General features: G+C 42.3%; 1 protein-coding gene across 28 annotated transcripts in view; it reads left to right on the top strand.

Annotated features, from left to right (window-relative positions):
• NCOA2 (nuclear receptor coactivator 2) overlaps positions 1 to 18,620 on the top strand; it is a 368,943-nt gene that overhangs the window by 343,666 nt on the left and 6,657 nt on the right. For 13 of the 28 annotated variants that reach the window (XM_078352611.1, XM_078352609.1, XM_078352617.1 and 10 more), the window contains 7 exons: positions 78 to 207; positions 7,488 to 7,653; positions 10,657 to 10,935; positions 11,120 to 11,197; positions 12,565 to 13,006; positions 14,714 to 14,891; positions 15,478 to 15,676. In XM_078352611.1, the coding sequence (XP_078208737.1) occupies positions 78 to 207; positions 7,488 to 7,653; positions 10,657 to 10,935; positions 11,120 to 11,197; positions 12,565 to 13,006; positions 14,714 to 14,891; positions 15,478 to 15,676 (1,472 nt within the window). The remainder of the gene's footprint in view (positions 1 to 77; positions 208 to 7,487; positions 7,654 to 10,656; positions 10,936 to 11,119; positions 11,198 to 12,564; positions 13,007 to 14,713; positions 14,892 to 15,477; positions 15,677 to 18,620) is intronic. The other 15 variants (XM_035276632.3, XM_035276640.3, XM_002758997.6 and 12 more) reach the window with 2 other exon arrangements.

The following is an 18,620-nucleotide window of genomic DNA, read 5'->3' as shown; positions in this document are numbered from 1 at the left end:
TTTCACTTTAAATTACATAGCATAATTAGATGCTCCCTTGATTAAAGATGTAAGATTTTTTTCTTCTCCCTTTCTAGGGCCATCAGAACTAGAGATGAACATGGGGGGACCTCAGTATAGTCAACAACAAGCTCCTCCAAATCAGACTGCCCCGTGGCCTGAAAGCATCCTGCCTATAGACCAGGCATCTTTTGCTAGCCAGAACAGGTGAGTCCTGAGCACCTAGGGTAGCCAGCTATTTTATACGTGTCCAGAAGTTAATCTTTTCCTTTCGAATAGTCGGTGCCTGAACAGTTTTGGTTTATTCGGACTGTATCATCTACTAGGCAGGGCATGAAGGGAAAGGGTGAATCCAGAAATCAGTATGACCTAGGACGTGCCTTTAAAGAAGTTACAATTTAGTTGAAAAAATGTATGCTGATAATTGTAATTTGAGGTAGTGTGCGGTATGAAAACCACAAGACAAATAAGCCAAGTTTCAAGCCATAGTCTTGAAGAAGTAGTCTGATTTCAGACGGCGATGACAGGAAGCCAGTCCAGCTGGTAAAAGCTGCACATCAGAGGCCCAGAGTAAGGATTGCTGTGAGTAGAACTGAGGCAGTGGATAACAGAGGAAGAACCTTAGGCAGGCAGTGTGGCTCGTCCCAAACTGGCTGCCAAGGGCAATGGGAGGTGCTGTGGACTGTGTAGACAGGGAAACGTGCCCCAGGTAGATAGCCACTGCTGTCGCACCTGGAGCTGCTGTTGTACTTGGAGTTGGTGGTTTCTCACAGTCAGTCTTGCTCTTTGATTTTGATTTCATGATGTCCGTGAATGGTAGGCTATTTCTAGATAGGTTTATTTGATATGTTAGAAACCCACCCATTTCCATGAAAATTTGGGACACAGGTTTAACACAGGACAAATGTATAATAATTAAATCTACTACCTGATAGTTGTTTTTGGATGAAATGTCAAAGATTAGTTTTTAGGAAGAACTAGGCCCAAAATTAGGATTTTTAGTGTTGCCCAAACAGGAGGAGAGTTCTGTTAAAACAAAAATGGAAGCAAGTCCAGAATTTTACTTGGTTCAGTAATAGAGTAAGCCTGTTAAGTTTGCTGTACGAGTCTCCGTGACTCAGCACTGCCCTAACGAGTTGTTGTTTCTGTTACTGTCAGTTAGGTGTTTTTGCATAAGCACCGTGTGGACAAAACAAAACATTTTCATCACCCTTAAAGTTATTTCAGTTTTTCTAACCACTCTCACATTTTTTATTTTAAATAATTCAGTGTGGAAGAAACTTACGACCAGCTTTATGGTAATCTTATTGTCATAGAAATTCAGAAGTAGTGGATAATAAAGATTCTAACTATGTCTCTCTTTTGAAATAAAAGAGCAGTGCTTTTTTAAAATCCCCTTTATAAGTATTACAGTTGATATTTAGGAACAGGTTTATTTGTTTTTGTTTCTGTTTTTGTTTTTTGAGGCAGAGTCTCTCTCTTTCCCCCAGGCTGGAATGAAGTGGCGCAATCTCAGCTCACTGCAACCTTGCCCGCCAGGTTCAAGTGATTCTTCTCCCTAAGCCTCCCGAGTAGTTGGAATTACAGGCACATGCCACCACGCCTGACTAATTTTTATATTTTTAGTAGAGATGGGGTTTCACCATGTTAGCCAGGCTGGTATTGAATTCAGATGATCCGCCCGCCTCAGCCTCCCAATATGCTGGGATTACAGGCATGAGCCATCACGTCCGGCCTGGAACAGGTGTTTCAGTTTATGTGTACATTTCAAAAAGACAGTAGTTTAGTAATTAAATCTGTAACATCTACATGTTCCTTTATTTATAACTAATTTCCACTTTTAGTTCCATTATAGGTTTTTTTTTTCCTTCAGTCATGCTATGTAAAAGAGAGATTTATAGTATGGCCAAAATTATAGATTACTTCTAGATTTCTGTTGGTTTTATTAAAGGGATTATTTTTCTTGAAATACAATAGCTGCCTTTCATGAAAGACTTCCTTGGCCAGGCGCAGTAGCTCATACCTGTAATCCCAGCATTTTGGGAGGCTGAGGTGGGCAGATCACGAGGTCAGGAGATCAAGAACATCTTGGCCAACATGGTAAAACCCCATCTCTACTAAAAATACAAAAATTAGCTGGGCATGGTGGAGCTTACCTGTAGTCCCAGCTACTCTAGAGGCTGAGGCAGGAGATTCATTTGAACCTGGGAGGTAAGAGGTTGCAGTGAGCCGAGATCATGACACTGCACTCTAGCTGGGCAACAAGAGCAAAAACTCCATCTCCAAAAAAAATAGACTTCCTTTTGCATTAAGTTCACAATTTTGGATATTTTTGTTTTGGGACAGTGTCTCACTTTGTCACCAAGGCTGGAGTGCAGTGGCATGATCTCCGCTCACTGCAACCTCCACCTCCTGGGTTCAAGTGATTCTCCTGTTTTAACCTCCCGAGTAGCTGAAATGACAGGCACCCACCACCACGTCTGGCTAATTTTTGTATTAATAGTAGAGACAGGGTTTCACTGTATTGGCCAGGCTGGTCTCAAACTTCTGCCTCGGCCTCCCAAAGTGCTGGTATTACAGGCTTGAGCCTCCGTGCCCCACCTAAGATCACAATTTTAATTTGATTTTCTCCTGTTTGAAATGTATCTCTAAGAGTAAGGTTTCTTTTGTTCAGTATTTCTCATCATTCAGTAGCTGCTAACTTTTTTGCAGAATTTTGAAAATGCTTTTGAAAAGTGAAGAAATGGTAATGTTGTTGTTTCTCAAGCAAGTGCTGAGCGTTTGACCTAATTCTCCTTCTTTTTCCCATACTTAATGACTTCTAGTTCATAAACATGCAGACTTTATTTTTTTTTTTACTTGCAGACTTTAAGGTATGGGATTTCTATTGATTATGGATCTTTCTCTGCTTGTTTATTACTTACCATTTTGCACCAGCCTGGGGCCTTTGTATGTTTTTCCCTTTATTACTCTGAATTCCATTTTTGTCTTAATATTGTATTTATCTATCAGATGCTTTCTAGGTTGTAACTATATGTGTAATTGCCCAAAATATAGGAACATAATTTCTTCTTTGTGTTAGTGGCCAGTTGGGGTTGGGAGTCTGGATCAGTATTTTTTTGTTAGCAAGCATATTATGACATCTCTAAGGGAAGTGATGTCATTCATGATATGCCCAAATTCATAACACAAAACTACAAGGCAGTGTAGTTTTCTGAATATAAAAGTAGTTTTTAATGTAGTGTAGCTCAGCCAAATTAGGAACCTTTTGTTTTCATCCACTAGAAATTGACTGCACCTACGCTGTGTTTATGTTGAAGCACTGGGCCAAAAACAAGTAGAGGATACAATGCTTGCCCCTTGTGAGCATGGTGTGAAGTTAGCGTTTTTTTTTACATTGTACTTTAAGCTCTGGGGTACATGTGCAGATCTTGCAGGATTGTTGCATAGGTATACACATGCCATGGTGCTTTCTGCCTCCATTCCTCCATCACCTACATTAGGTATTTCTCCTAATGTTATCCCTCCTCAATCTCCCCACCCCCTGCTGTCCCTCCCCGAACCCCCCACCCCACAGTGTAACCCAGTATGTGATGTTCCCCTCCCTGTGTCCATGTGTTCTTATTGTTCAACACCCCCTATAAGTGAGAATATGTGGTGTTTGGTTTTCTGTTCTTGTGTTAGTTTGCCAAGAATGATGGTTTCCAGATTCATCCATGTCCCTGCAAAGGACACGAACTCATTGTTTTTTATGGCTGCATGGTATTCCATGGTGTATATGTGCCACATTTTCTTTGTCCAGTCTATCATCAATGGGCATTTGGGTTGGTTCTCGTCTTTGCTATTGTAAACAGTGCCACAATGAACATACGTGCACATGTGTCTTTATAAATTGTTACTTTCAATTCACCATAGCTCAGTAGGTGATTTAAGGCTGAGAGGAAAGTGGGGTGCTCTGTGAGGAGATAGGTGGTGCCCCAATATAAAGAAGACCCTCAGCTGGAGAAGAGCTTGGGAAGGTTGGGGTAAATATCAAGGTCTTGGTTTTCTGGTGATGTATGTAGTATCTTTGGAGACAGATCATCTGCCATGGCTGAGGCTCACAGGGAAGGCGTGAGCATTAAGTTTGGGAAGGTTAGGCATTATCAAAGGCATATGTCCTTGAATTCCACCACCACTACCATCCTGTCCCAGGGGTGTTTTCCTCGAAGAGCTGAAGAACAACATAGGAATTCGGAGTAGGGCCCCTGTGTTCAGTAAACTGTGCTTTGGGAGTGGGAACCTGAAAGCATCGTATTAGAATCACAGGTGGCGTGCAAGCTGAGAAGTTGTTGGGTAAGTGTCCTGAGAGTCCCAGCTTGAGTTGAAGAGGGCCTGGATCAAAGTGGGATGGCCTGGAGGCACTGTTTTACTTTTTAATCTCTGAATTCATTTGCATTTTTTTTCATTAGAAAAGAAAAGCTTATAACAAAAAGTGATTTATTATGTAGGAAATTGTTTAAATGCCAATTATTGTTTTAGTTGTTTGTTATTAAGCATTTGGCTGCGTTGCTGGTCTGTCAAGGTGGAGTGGTCTTACAAAGGCACAAGACAGTGCCTGCTTCCTCAGCCATTGAGTTCCCCTAGATGTGCAGCCTTGCATGCATTAGATTTCACACGGGTCTGCCCTCAGTGAATAAATCTGAAATGCGAGGGTTGCCTATGAATGCAGCTTCCAAAAAAAACAAGTTGAAAATGACAAAATCTAGGCAAAGAAAATCCTTGAATGCCAACTTAACCAGCATTTTTAGGGAATTAGTCACTGCCTAAGAGAATTTGGTAAATAGCTGACATTACTCTTGACTGACTTGAACTCTTTCACGGAACTCTTGCCACATCCATGTTTGTTGGTCCCTCCTCATTGAGGAATCTCCTTTCTTCGCTTCCATCGCAGATAGTTCGGTGGTTTCCCCCTCTCCTGCTTTTCTGCATCTGCTTCTTCCTCCCTCTCCATGAGTGTAGCAGTAGTAGAGCAGTCTGATCACATTTGGATTTAAAGAAGGTTCTAGGAGAGTGTGGACTGTGAAGGAGAGTATGGACTGTGGAGAAGAAGCAAGAGGAAGGAGCCAGCAAGTCCTAGCATGTGTGACTTGGTGAAGCCCAGTAGTGACAAGGAAGGGGCAGGAGTGGGAAGAGCACCTGCCTCTCAGGGGTCTCGGTGGGTCCCTTAGAAACACAAGGAGCTCCTGCAGCCAGGGAGTTGGGGAAGCAGGTGAGGAGTGGCCTCAAGGGACCCTCAACTGGACAGTTTCCAAGTTACTAGAGGTGAGTGGAGAGCGTAGGTTGTTATTAATGCATTCCTTTATGGCCATTTGAAATTAATTGTTAATTTCAGTGCTGGCACTTCAGTGTTTCAGGATTATAGGCCAAAATAGCCTATTAGAGCATTTAAAAACCGCATGGCGTATTGAACTGTGTTAATAGGTAACTTCAGTTCTTGACGAGTTTATTCTCACTTGCTTAAGAATAAGTTTGCTTTTCTATAAACTTTTTGTTTTTTAATCTGTAAACATTTATTTTCTCCAAAACATCATGCAGTTGACTCTAAGAGGACAAAATAGACTTTTGGTAAAGTACAAATATCATTTCTCTTTTAGTATTCAGGCAACTCAGGAGCTCTTTTTTTAAATCCTCCTCTAGTCTATATGTGGTGGCTCATGCCTTTTATCCCAGCACTTGGTAGGCCAAGGTGGGAGGATTGTTTGAGGCCAGGAGTTCGAGACCAGCCTGGACAACAAAGCAAGACCCTGTCTCTATAAAAAAATTTACCTTTGGGAGGCCGAGGCGGGTGGATCATGAGGTCAAGAGATCGAGACCATCCTGGTCAACATGGTGAAACCCCGTCTCTACTAAAAATATAAAAAAAATTAGCTGGGCATGGTGGCATGTGCCTGTAATCCCAGCTACTCAGGAGGCTGAGGCAGGAGAATTGCCTGAACCCAGGAGGCGAAGGTTGCAGTGAGCCGAGATCGCGCCATTGCACTCCAGCCCGGGTAACAAGAACGAAACTCCGTCTCAAAAAAAAAAAAAAAATTTACAAAAATTAGCCAGGTGTGGTGGTACACATCATATCTGTAGTCCCAGCTATTCAGGAGGCCGAAGTAGAAGGATTTCTTTAGCCTAGGAGTTTGAGGATGTAGTGTGCAGTGATTGTGCCTGTGAAAAGCTTATTGCACCCCAGCCTGGGCAACACAGTGAAACCTGTCTTTATTTAAAAAAAAAAAAATTTTTTTTAGCAGCCAGTGTGGTGGCACACACCTATCCTAGCTACTCAGGAGGGTGAGGCCAGAGGATCACTTGAGCCCAGTGAACCATGATGGCACGACTATACACACACACACACACACACACACACACACACACACACACAGCTCCTCTACTCTAATTTGACAGTTAAATTAAATGTATGGGAGTTTTATATACCATGGAATCTGGAGTTTACTATTCTGATTTTATCATCAATTATATAATAACAAATAGAATTTGCATGTTCACGATTCACTTTCCTTGTGTACCTAATGCAGGAATGCTAACAGATACACTTCTTGAGGGCTTTAATAAATGTTTTCAGGCCAGGTGTAGTAGCTCTCTCCTGTTAGCCCAGCACTTAGGGAGACCGCAGTGGGTGAATCATTTGAACTCAGGAGTTTGAGGCCAGCCTGGGCAACATAGTGAAACCCCACCTCTACAAAAAATTAGCCAGGCATGGTGGTATGTACCTACTACTTGGGATGCTGAGGTGGGAGGGTCATATAAGCCCACGAGGTCGAGACTGCAGTGAGCCAGGATCACACCACTGCCTGTTAGCCTGGGCAATGGAGTAAGACCCTGTCTCAGAGAAAAATAAATGTTTTCAAGGCCTGTTTATGCATGACTAAGGTATTTCCTGTCAGCCCAGCCAAATTTAATGTAGCTGCAGCTGAATTCAGGAAAATTAATGCAGCTCTGATGCCTCTAGTTCTCTCGTCTCTCCCAGGTGGGTCATCACAGCCTCCTATAGAATAAGAATCTTAAGTCAATCAGTGATTCCTATTAAAGTGTAGAAAAGTCCTTGCATTCCTTCAATTTATATGCTTGGGGAGTGGGCATAGTTTGGTAGGCCCTGGACTCACACAGATCCATGTGGAGCCCCAGCTCTGTGGTGTCCTCCTCCAGCCAATGGCTTAACCTCGCCTCACTGAGCCTCAGCTTTGCCAGCTGTGAAGTGGGACCAATGGAAATAAAAAGCATACCTTTGATACCTAGATTTGTGTCTGGCCTACGTTGGGCACTGAATAAAGTGTATTGAATATTTCAGACTGTCGTTTTGTTCTGGTTGGGTTGGTACAGTAGTTTGTTGCAAAGACCCTGGAAGTCAATTGATACTTTCACCTTTGAGATTAAAAAAAAATTGTTCTCTAATGAGCTAACTTTTCCATTGGCCCAAGGTGACATTTCTCTCTTTACAGGCAGCCGTTTGGCAGTTCTCCAGATGACTTGCTGTGTCCACATCCTACAGCCGAGTCTCCAAATGATGAGGGAGCTCTCCTGGACCAGCTCTATCTAGCCTTGCGGAATTTCGATGGCCTGGAGGAGATTGATAGAGCCTTGGGAATACCAGAACTGGTCAGCCAGGTATGTGCAGAAGGGTAGCACATGGGGGCCAAGCCCTCTCATGGGTGCAAAGGTGTCTATTCTCTGTTTACAGGTGTTCCACGGTCTACTTTTTAGAGTATACTGGTTTTTACCTCATAACAGGCTGGCCCTGTTTCTTCCTTCCCTTTCCTTGTAACCATCACATAAACTTTGGCCTGAGAATGGAGAACACTGAGAATGAGCTTTGCATATAGTTCAGGTTAGCAGAAAGACACAAACTCAAGACCAGCTCACGAGTGTCCGCCCTTGCTGATAGGGAGGGACACACAAGATAACAGAGAAACCACAGAACACTTCCCCATGGAAGTCGGTATGAGTGTCTGTAGTCATGATCACTGTATTCATTTTGCGTCTGTGGGCTGGTGATAGGAAGCTGTTTGTGCTAAAAGAATACTTTGCACATAAGTTAGCAGAAGTCATTTTACAGGTAGCTGCAGCTCTTTCATCATTTTTACCTTTAAAAATGGTGGGCTATCCTGAAAATAGAAGTGAGCAAAAGAAAAAGAAAAAAAAATGGTGGGCTAAACCTTTAAATTATGGTTTAGTTCACCATAATTTTGGGGATATTTAAGCAAAATGGGAATATTATAAAGTTAACTAATCTTAGTGAGCTTATTTAGCCTTCTTAGTAATTAGTTGGTTACTATAAAAAAGTAAGTCCCAGGCCGGGCGCAGTGGCTCACGCCTATAATCCCAGCACTTTGGGAGGCCGAGGCGGGTGGATCACGAGGTCAAGAGATCGAGACCATCCTGGTCAACACGGTGAAACCCCGTCTCTACTAAAAGTACAAAAATTAGCTGGGCACGGTGGTGCGCGCCTGTAGTCCCAGCTACTTGGGAGGCTGAGGCAGGAGAATTGCTTGAACCCAGGAAGCGGAGGTTGTGGTGAGCCGAGATCGTGCCATTGCACTCCAGCCTGGGTAATAACAGCGAAACTCCGTCTCAAAAAAAAAAAAAGTAAGTCCCTGCTTTGAGAGTACCTGACAGCAATGGTAGAATAAAGAACCTAACATAGTGCCTTGAAAGAACAGAACACTATCTGAACCTGGCTGCACAGCTACCTTTGTGTGAAGCAGTGCAGCCTGGCTCATTGTGTGAAGAGTAACCCAGAAAAACCATCGTGTTCTCCTTACTGTTTTCCTCTTTACTTAGCATGAATCATCTTTAATTCTTACTGCCAAAAAGTATCTGCCAGAGTCCAGTCTACTTCCTGGCCATATGATGTGTCATCTTTCTGAGAGAAAGGCAATGCAGAGTCACTGGAGACTTCTCTGAAACATTAAAATTAGTCTTCTCATAATTCCCACAGTTGAGCAGACACAGGTAGGAGTTAGGACGTATCAATTCATATTGAAAACAGCAGAATGGAAAAAAACGACTTGAGGTTACGTGATATAACTTGAAATAAATTAAGAAAGGGAAATGGAGTTTAAATATTTCCTGTGTGACTGGTTTGCTTTGTCTTCAGTGATAAGGTAGAATTAAGCATTCAATACTATTTTATCCTTGAGTCTGTCTAAGTGACATTTTAAAATGTTATCCGTGGAGCTGCTGGGTGACTTGTAACATTATCAAAACAGGTGTCACGTCATTTAATATTTTTAGTCTGTTTTTCACTCACTACTGTTATTTCTATTTTGTGTCATCAAATCCACCATCATTATAATATTGTCATGAAACTGAATTTTAGAAATATGATTATTAGTAGAGTTGAGGGAAATATAGAGTACACATTATTCATATTCATGTTAAAGTGCTGAGATAGTTTTGTGTGTGTAGTTAGAGCAGTAATTCAGCAATGAATTATTTCCTCTGCTTAGGCTCCCCTTGTTTAGAATTACTACGGGGAGGGCAGTGGGCCCGTGGCTCTCACAGGCTGGCCATTGAGTTGTGCTGATCAGAGCTCAGGGCTCCAGGCTGCTCCAGCACTACATGGATAGACTGTTTTCAAGAAGGCCTAGGACAACACTGGGCTAAAGAAAACATGAGAGATTTTATTTGTTGCTAGAGCCTTTCCTTCCTTTATACCATTAGGTTTGTAGCAATTACTCCTAGAAGTAGAAGGAAGAGGAGAATCAGCCAAGTCCACCTTTCCCCTCAGCACATAGACATTCAGGGCGATTCTGAGGTCTTCCAGACCCCGGGGAAGTTGTGGGTTTGTTCACCTGCCCCATTCTGACCCAGGTATATAGGCTAGCCCTAAGAAGTCAGGAGTGACAGACACATAAACCATGTCTAGTAGGTGGTGAGAGGATGATGGCAAAATGTGGGGCATGTAGGGAATCCTGACAGCCACAGAAAACGATAAAGTAGATAATAGGCAGCACATCACGCTGGTGAGGAGCTCAGCTCCCACATCACAAACTGAATTGGACCCACCACATACTAGCTGGACAGGGCTTGTTGCGACTCACTTCATGTCCTTAAGTCTCATTTTTTTAGCCACAAACTGAATTGGACCCACCACATACTAGCTGGACAGGGCTTGTTGCGACTCACTTCACGTCCTTAAGTCTCATTTTTTTAGCCACAAAATCAGGATAATGGTGGTCAGCACCCCACACCATTGATCCCAGCTGGGTACCAAAGAGGTTATCTAATTAAAATGAAGTCTATGGGTATGAATAATCAAAAAACTTAACACTTTTAGGGGATATTTACATCTGGAGGTTCAGGCCAATCTGATCGGTGGAGCGAGTAGGGGGCATTCTGTAGTCCTGGCTCATTTCTCCCCTTTTCTTGGAAGAAGTACTACTGGAGTCCAGTTTGACCCCTGCGTCTGTCTTTATGTAGCTGAAACTGTAAGCAGAGGCATTTTCTAGAAAGAAAAATGGAGTCAAGCTAAAGGTACCTTTGTGTAGTAAGCACAATATTATAAAGTATAAAAAGCTTCAAATGTGTGACAGCGAGAGAAAACAGTCTCATACTGACTCTGCTGTTTCTATGGTTTAATGTATTTGTTATTTGGGGCTTTCTCTCCAGAGCCAAGCAGTAGATCCAGAACAGTTCTCAAGTCAGGATTCCAACATCATGCTGGAGCAGAAGGCCCCCGTTTTCCCACAACAGTATGCATCTCAGGCACAGATGGCCCAGGGTAGCTATTCTCCCATGCAAGATCCAAACTTCCACACCATGGGACAGCGGCCTAGTTATGCCACACTCCGTATGCAGCCCAGACCCGGTCTCAGGCCCACGGGCCTAGTGCAGAACCAGCCAAATCAACTGAGACTTCAACTTCAGCATCGCCTCCAAGCACAGCAGGTCTGTTCTTTGATGGCACCTGGAAAAATCAGGGGTTCTGGGTGGAGGGCGTGAGGAAGGGATGGCGCAGCTGTCCAACAACATGCAGATACTAGGTTGAGGAGGGCAGTTACTTGGAAAAGGTGATTTAAAGGAAAATGTATTCTGTTTTTAAAATATATTTTTCCTGTTTGTATGTATTTAGAATCGCCAGCCACTTATGAACCAAATCAGCAATGTTTCCAATGTGAACTTGACTCTGAGACCTGGAGTACCAACACAGGTAAGGCAGCACACCAGCCGTCAGCTTTCATTAGTATTCAAAAGTATCCCTGCAGCTACTTCTGTCATTTCTTCCTCTCTGAAGACACTTGACTTAGTAGACGTGGATCCAGATCAGCACACTGGCCCTGTACTTTCACGCAGTTACCTGTCTAGTATGTTACATTTTTCCCTCCTAATCACTGCCATTTTTATTGCCAGGTACAGTCAATTTTTGTTATTTTAAGGAGTTCAAACACTGAATTAGAGAACTCTAACCCCTAGGAGAAATACACGGTTGGGTTCCTGCAAGTTTCTGGTCACAACATTGTCATCATCCGGTCAACATATAAGCTTGTTTTATGTGTGTTGCTTTTAAAGGATTCACTGTAACTCAGGCCTGGATGGCACTTATCTAGCACACCTACTTTCCCCAGAAGGCACCTCACCACCCCTGCACTTAGGGACACTAGAGAGCACTGCAGCAGCATGTCTGGGAGCCAGTTTAAGCAGCAAAATCACCAACAGGAGAAGCAAAAAATGTAAAAATCTTGGAACCAAATAGACCACAAAGAGGACACTTGTTTACAGTATGAGAGCTGAAACCAGAAGGCAAAGTGTTGCCTTGTTTAGCCTCAGCTGGAAGTAATGCACATTGGGTATCTGAAATGTACTGTGCTCATATCTACAAATGACCATTTGACAGGAGCATGAGTATTGATTTGAGGGTTACAAATAAATTTTGCTGAACAGGCAACTTCACAAATGTAGAATTCACAAATGAGGGTCAACTATATCTTAGGACCCGTGAGCAGCCTCACCCCTCTCGCTGAGAGCAAGCACCAGGATCCCTTCCCTTCATCCATCCCGCCTTTCCTCCCTCCCTCCCCTCCACCTCCACCTCAGCCTCTGTGCATTCCTGCAGGCGCTCTCCCTGCTCTCCTTTCCTCCTGCCTCTTTTTAGGCTTTTCTGAAGTGCACCACGTCACCTTTTGTCCCAGTGATTATATTTCTCTTTAGACTTGAATGTTCCTTGAATGAGACTAAACTGCCATCCTCAAGGTTTATATCACAGTCTTCTTATAGAAAGGACTGTATTCTTTTGAGATCCTTTAGTTAATTTTGTCCTTACAAAATGAAATAATTGGTATTAGCATCAAACATAACCCTGCTGAGTCATAGTAAAGCTTCAGAATAATATCTTTAGAACTTAGAAGCTCACATTCTCAATCACCAGTTGTTCAACTCAGTTAATCCTTTCATGTCATTTTTTTCCAAATAATTTTACAGATGATAGTACCATTCGCTAGCCTATCTATAATATTCACTTTGTTTTTTAATCTGTTTCTGCCCCCAACATTTTCCTCCATGCATCACCCCTGATTTCAGGCACCTATTAATGCACAGATGCTGGCCCAGAGACAGAGGGAAATCCTGAACCAGCATCTTCGACAGAGACAAATGCATCAGCAACAGCAAGTTCAGCAACGAACTTTGATGATGAGAGGACAAGGGTTGAATATGACACCAAGCATGGTGGCTCCTAGTGGTATGCCAGCAACTATGAGCAACCCACGGATTCCCCAGGCAAATGCACAGCAGTTTTCATTTCCTCCAAACTACGGTACTGGACTTACATCCCCACCACCTTTCACCAGTCCTTTCTCCCCAGTGTCCCCCAGTCCTGGGTCACAGCTCCTCTCTCACAGCTCTTTGCATGGCTCCCAGATGAATCTGGCTAACCAGGGAATGATAGGAAACCTGGGAGGACAGTTGGGGCCTGTGAGGAGTCCCCAAGTCCAGCACAGTACCTTCCAGGCTCTCAGTTCAGGTACCTCCTTTTCTCTGAGTGCAGGTCTTACTTTAAGAATGACCGAAGTAAGTGTGTATGCGTAGACTGTGTCTATCTTGTGTGCGAGTGTGTGTGGATCTGTTTATGTCAGTGTCTAAAAGTGCATATGTATTTATATATTTGAAAGCCTCTGAGTCTGACTCAAACAAATCAATAGATACAAAATGTAAAAAGACCTCTATAAATATTTAAATAGTATAGTCATTCTGTGACTTTTGAAAAGTAGAGACTTTACACATGATACCAGATTTTTAATGAATAGATAATTCTTGAGAAGTACTGTATAAAAACCACAATGGGAGACCTCTTAGTTCTCTTCATATTGATTTGTTATTTAATGTCAGTCTTAAGAGATACCAAGTATGTAATGTCATGAACATTAATATTTGTGTGCATGTCATGTTCAGTTAATGGTTGAATTATTGATAAGTGCTTACATTAATGTTAATATTCAAAATGACTTTCCCTACCCTTTGCCAGTTATCTATAAATAACTATGGAAGTCTGTTGCCAAAATCCAAGTCTCTTGTTTCGTTAAAGAACAGAAAGATAATGTGCAGTTCTTTCCTGTATGATCTTAAGCTTTTCTTTTGTAGCTAATTTAAATATTAATTGAATATGCATTTACAAGTCTATGCAAAAATGTACCATTCTCAACATACTCTAAGAAGTTGCCTTCTTTGTTTCCCAGCTCCTTTCTCTATTTCCTTCTTGATTATTTAGAAAAGTCTGCTGAAAGTTCTCTTTCCTTTTAAATTCTGTTTTCCCTAAAACTGAACAAGAAGCATACATTGAATTTTTTTCTTATTTTTGCTAATTTTGAATAGCCCTAAAGTACCGCAGAGCTCTTTATAAAGACAAAACAAGCTAACCATGAGTACAGTTACTTATTTTTAAAGATGGATTCATCTCATCATGGAATGACTTCAGCTCATTCAGTAACAAATTATTCAGATGTGTTGACTTTTGATATATAGCGGAACTTTAATCCAATTTACTTTAAACAATCTGGCCAGGCACAATGGCTCACGCCTGTAATCCCAGCACTTTGGGAGGCCAAGAATCTCTTGAACTCAGGAGTTCAGGACCAGCCTGAGCAACATAGTGTGAGACCTCGTCTCTACTAAAAATTTTAAAAGTTAGCTGGGCATGGCCATGCATGCCTATAGTCCCAGCTACTCAGGAGGCTGAGGTGGGAGGATCCTTAGAGCCCAGGGGGTCAAGGCTGCAGTGAACTAGGATCATGCCACTTGCACTCCAGCCTGGGCACCAGAGCAAAGACCCTATGTCAAAATAATAATAATAATAAACTTAATTTAAACAATCTAATTGCAGTGATAGTTTTGATCAAAGAGGAATATATATTCGATCCATTCTTGGTTTGGAAAGGAATTTGAAGAAAGAATAGCATTTTTTCTTTCTAACTCTAGCTATGATGGTCAGTGGTTCCTAGGCACCTTCTAACTACTACGGGGAATCAAAGTATGGAGGGTTTTTTTTCTCCATAGTTTATCTGAGCTTGGAAACTTTCTTAAATGTATGTAATTAATCAGTGTGTAATCAGGTATTTGAAAGTAATTTTTTATGCATGATTAATTTGGAATGTTCTTTTTCCCCCCCAGTCTCTACAATAAAACTTAACAGTCTCTTTTGGATTCCTGGTTTTGTTTTTGTTTTTGTTTTAAGGAATAAGTCAGCAACCTGATCCAGGCTTTACCGGGGCTACGACTCCCCAGAGCCCACTTATGTCACCCCGAATGGCACATACACAGAGTCCATTGATGCAGCAGTCTCAGGCTAACCCAGCCTATCAGGCCCCCTCCGACATGAATGGATGGGCACAGGGGAACATGGGTGGAAACAGGTAACACCATGTTTCTGTGTGTTGTTGAGATAAATGATCACTAGGAAAACTTTTTATAGCCTACATGTATCCTTCCTTTTTTATTTTTTCCCCAAGTCTTTGCTCACAGAAGCAATATCAAGCAAACCTCTAAATAAGCCAGTTTACTTTTCCTAGAGCAGGAGTCACTAGAATTTACAAAAGCTTAGAGGAACAGAAACATCTCTAAGAAGGTACCACCAACCAGTTTATGATAGAAATTGCTGTGGAAAGGGTGACCTAGAAGCCATCCTTTATCACCACATTTGATAAAAACAAACAGGAGGTCCTCGGATGCAGGCATGGAAGTGGGGGATGTCTTTCGCTGTCACAGTGGCGGTATGAAAAGGAAAAGGATTTGCTTGCCCCCACCCCATCATTGAGTGCCACTTCCCCTGCTGTCTTAGGCCTCAGCAAGCCCCCCACCTGCTGGCCATCTCAGCCTGGGTTCATGCAGTTCAGATTTATTCACTCAAAAGTAAATTCCTGAGAAACAAGTGCTCTGAACTGCCTGCCTCTGGATAGCAGCAAGCTGTAACATTCATTCAATCTTTCCATTGTGTTCCAGCATGTTTTCCCAGCAGTCCCCACCACACTTTGGGCAGCAAGCAAACACCAGCATGTACAGTAACAATATGAACATCAATGTGTCCATGGCGACCAACACAGGTGGCATGAGCAGCATGAACCAGATGACAGGACAGATCAGCATGACCTCAGTGACCTCCGTGCCTACATCGGGGCTGTCCTCCATGGGTCCCGAGCAGGTGAGCGCCCAAAGGAGAAGCTTCAGGTCATGGCCTTTTGTCTGCTTCTGCATCAAATGTATCTTTCCATGTACCTAACCTTAGCCACCAACTCCCACATTTATTTTGAAGAGTGTTTTTCATCTTACTTTCACCTGTGTTAGTGACAATGATACAAATCTTTGTTGATGATTAAATTAACAGAAGGGTTTCCTGACTGCTGGAGGAGCTTTTAAAATATATTTTTTTTAAAAGACAGAGTCTCGCTCTGTCGCTAGGTGCCAGGCTAGAGTGCAGGGGCATGATCTCGGCTCACTGCAACCTCTGCCTCCCAGGTTCAGGCAGTTCTCCTGCCTCAGCCTCCCAAGTAGCTGGGACTACAGGCACGCACCACCATGCCCAGCTAATTTTTGTATTTTAGTAGAGATGGGGTTTCACCATGCTGGCCAGGATGGTCTCAATCTCTTGACGTTGTGATCTGCCCACCTCAGCCTCCTAAAGTGCTGGTGTTACAGGCATGAGCCACTGCGCCCGGCCTAAAATATTTCTTAACCTCTCATCATTGCCATTTTTCTCTTATTTGAGGGATTCACCGGTATCTAAAATGAATCTCTAAAAATGAAGTGGTGAGTGTACATTTAAAATAGCTTTATTTGAGCTGGGCACGGTGGCTTACGCCTTTAATCCCAGCACTTTGGGAGGCTGAGGTGGCTGGATCACATGAGGTTGGGAGTTGGAGACCAGCCTGACCAACATGGAGTAACTTTATCTCTACTAAAAATACAAAATTAGCCAGGCATGGTGGCACATGCCTGTAATCCCAGCTACTTACTCAGGAGGCTGAGGCAGGAGAATTGCTTGAACCCAGGAGGCGGAGGTTGCAGTGAGCCGAGATTGTGCCATTGCACTCCAGCCTGGGCAACAAGAACAAAACATCACCTCGGGAAAAAAAAAAAAACACCTTTATTAGGGGGTTATTATTTTGGGTGTTTTTGTTTTGTTTTTGTTTTTTGAGACAGTCTATCACCCAGGCTGGAGTACAGTGGCACTATCTTGGCTCACTGCAACCTCCGTCTCCTGGCTCAAGCAGCCTTCCCACTTCAGCCTCCTCAGTAGCTGGGATTATAGGCATGCACCACTCTGCCTGGCTAGGGATTATAGTTTAATAATGGATTTATTTCTAAATGTAAAACCAAATGAAAAGCAAAGGCTAACCTACCTGCCAGTTAGTTTGAAAGGATCCTTCATTTATGCAAAGAAACACAGATAATCCAAAAACTATTCTTTTTAATCTTTGGAATATGGATGCGATGATTTTTTTAAATAATTGTTTTGTGTTGAAGAACATCAAAATGATTGTGCTGTTCCTAAGTGCAACCAGCTTCACTAGATGGCAGAGACTCAGCGTTTGAGATAGCAGTAGCCAGCCCAAAATTCAAAAATGTGTTGCTGATTCAGAGCTCAAAGTAGAGGTTAATAATTGTACCATGGTATTTATAGAAGATTTTATTTGTAAAGGCCCAGAATGCTGACCATTCTACCACTGATCTCAGTAGTTCACATAAGTGAAAAATGTGGCAAAGACCCTAACTCTTATTTCATATATGGAGAAAGTGCAGCATGGAAAGTGTAAATAACTTATCACTAAATCACTGACAGCACTGTGAATTTCTGTTAGAACAAAACTGTGAGAATGGTGAAAGACGAAGAGTTTGATTAGATCCATTTAATTCTGATGTTAGTGGACCACAATTTTTGTGAAAATTTAAGAAATAGTTTCGATGTTTTATTCTTTAAAATGATTAATAAAAATGTGAGGTGGTACATGAGAAAAATTAAAGCCCTTTGCACTTTAAGAAGGCTGTGTGCTTATAGTAATAATTTGTATTTCTGTTATTGAATTGATGGTGGCTAAATGCTTATTTGGATAAATTAAGCAGATATAAATTAAAGAAATGTAGACTTTAGCCTGGCATGTTGGCTCGTACCTGTAATCCCAGCTACTCAGAAGGCTGAAGTAGGAAGATGGCTTGAGGCCAGGAATTCAAGACCAGCCTGACAACATAGTGAGACTCTGTCTCTTAAAAAAAAAAAAAAAATTTAAGGCCGAGCGTGGTGGCTCACACCTATAATTCCAGCACTTTGGGAGGCCGAGGCAGGTGGATCATGAGGTCAACATGGTGAAACCCTCTCTCTACTAAAAATACAAAAACTAGCTGGGCATGGTGGTACACGCCTGTAGTCCCAGCTACTCGGGAGGCTGAGGCAGGAGAATTGCTTGAACCCAGGAGGCGGAGGTTGCAGTGAGCCGAGATCGTGCCATTGCACTCCAGTCTGGGTAACAAGAGTGAAACTCTTGTTCTCAAAAAAAAAAAAATTCTCAAAAAAAAAAAAAAATGTAATTAGCTAGGCATGGTAGCAGGTGCCTATAGTTCCAGCTATTTGGAAAATTGAGGCTGGAGGATCTATTGAGCCCAAGAGTTTGACGCTGCAGTGAGCTGAGAATGCACCACTGCATTCCAGGCTGGACAAGAGAGCAAGACCCTATCTCTTAAAATATATGTGTGTGTGTATATAGAGAGAGATATATACTTTTATCTCTTCAGTGGAGAAATGTAGGGTTGATGTTAAATTTCCTGCAAAAATGGGCCACTAGTGACTCCTGATTTGCTTGCTGAGGAAAGCAGACGAAGTAAGGGCTACTGAGGTAGTGTAGTGTAACACAATCCTGTCCCATCTGCTCAGCAATAAATTGACGCATTTTTATTTGATGCATTTTTAGCAATCCAGATTGTTTTGAAACTTCTGCATGATTTTAAACTGTTTGAATCCTGTGGTTAATTTGGAAGCCCCCAAGACAGAACTGCAGTGCATCTTCCTACAAAAATCATTATTCTATTAGCATTTGTACATTTGCTTTCTAATGTGTAAAAGAAATGTATAAATGCAAATGAATATTTCATTT

Source organism: Callithrix jacchus, chromosome 16, assembly GCF_049354715.1.
Source record: "Callithrix jacchus isolate 240 chromosome 16, calJac240_pri, whole genome shotgun sequence".
Lineage (NCBI taxonomy): Eukaryota > Metazoa > Chordata > Mammalia > Primates > Cebidae > Callithrix > Callithrix jacchus.
Note: the sequence above shows the minus strand (reverse complement) of the source record. Positions and strands in the feature narration are given on the sequence as shown.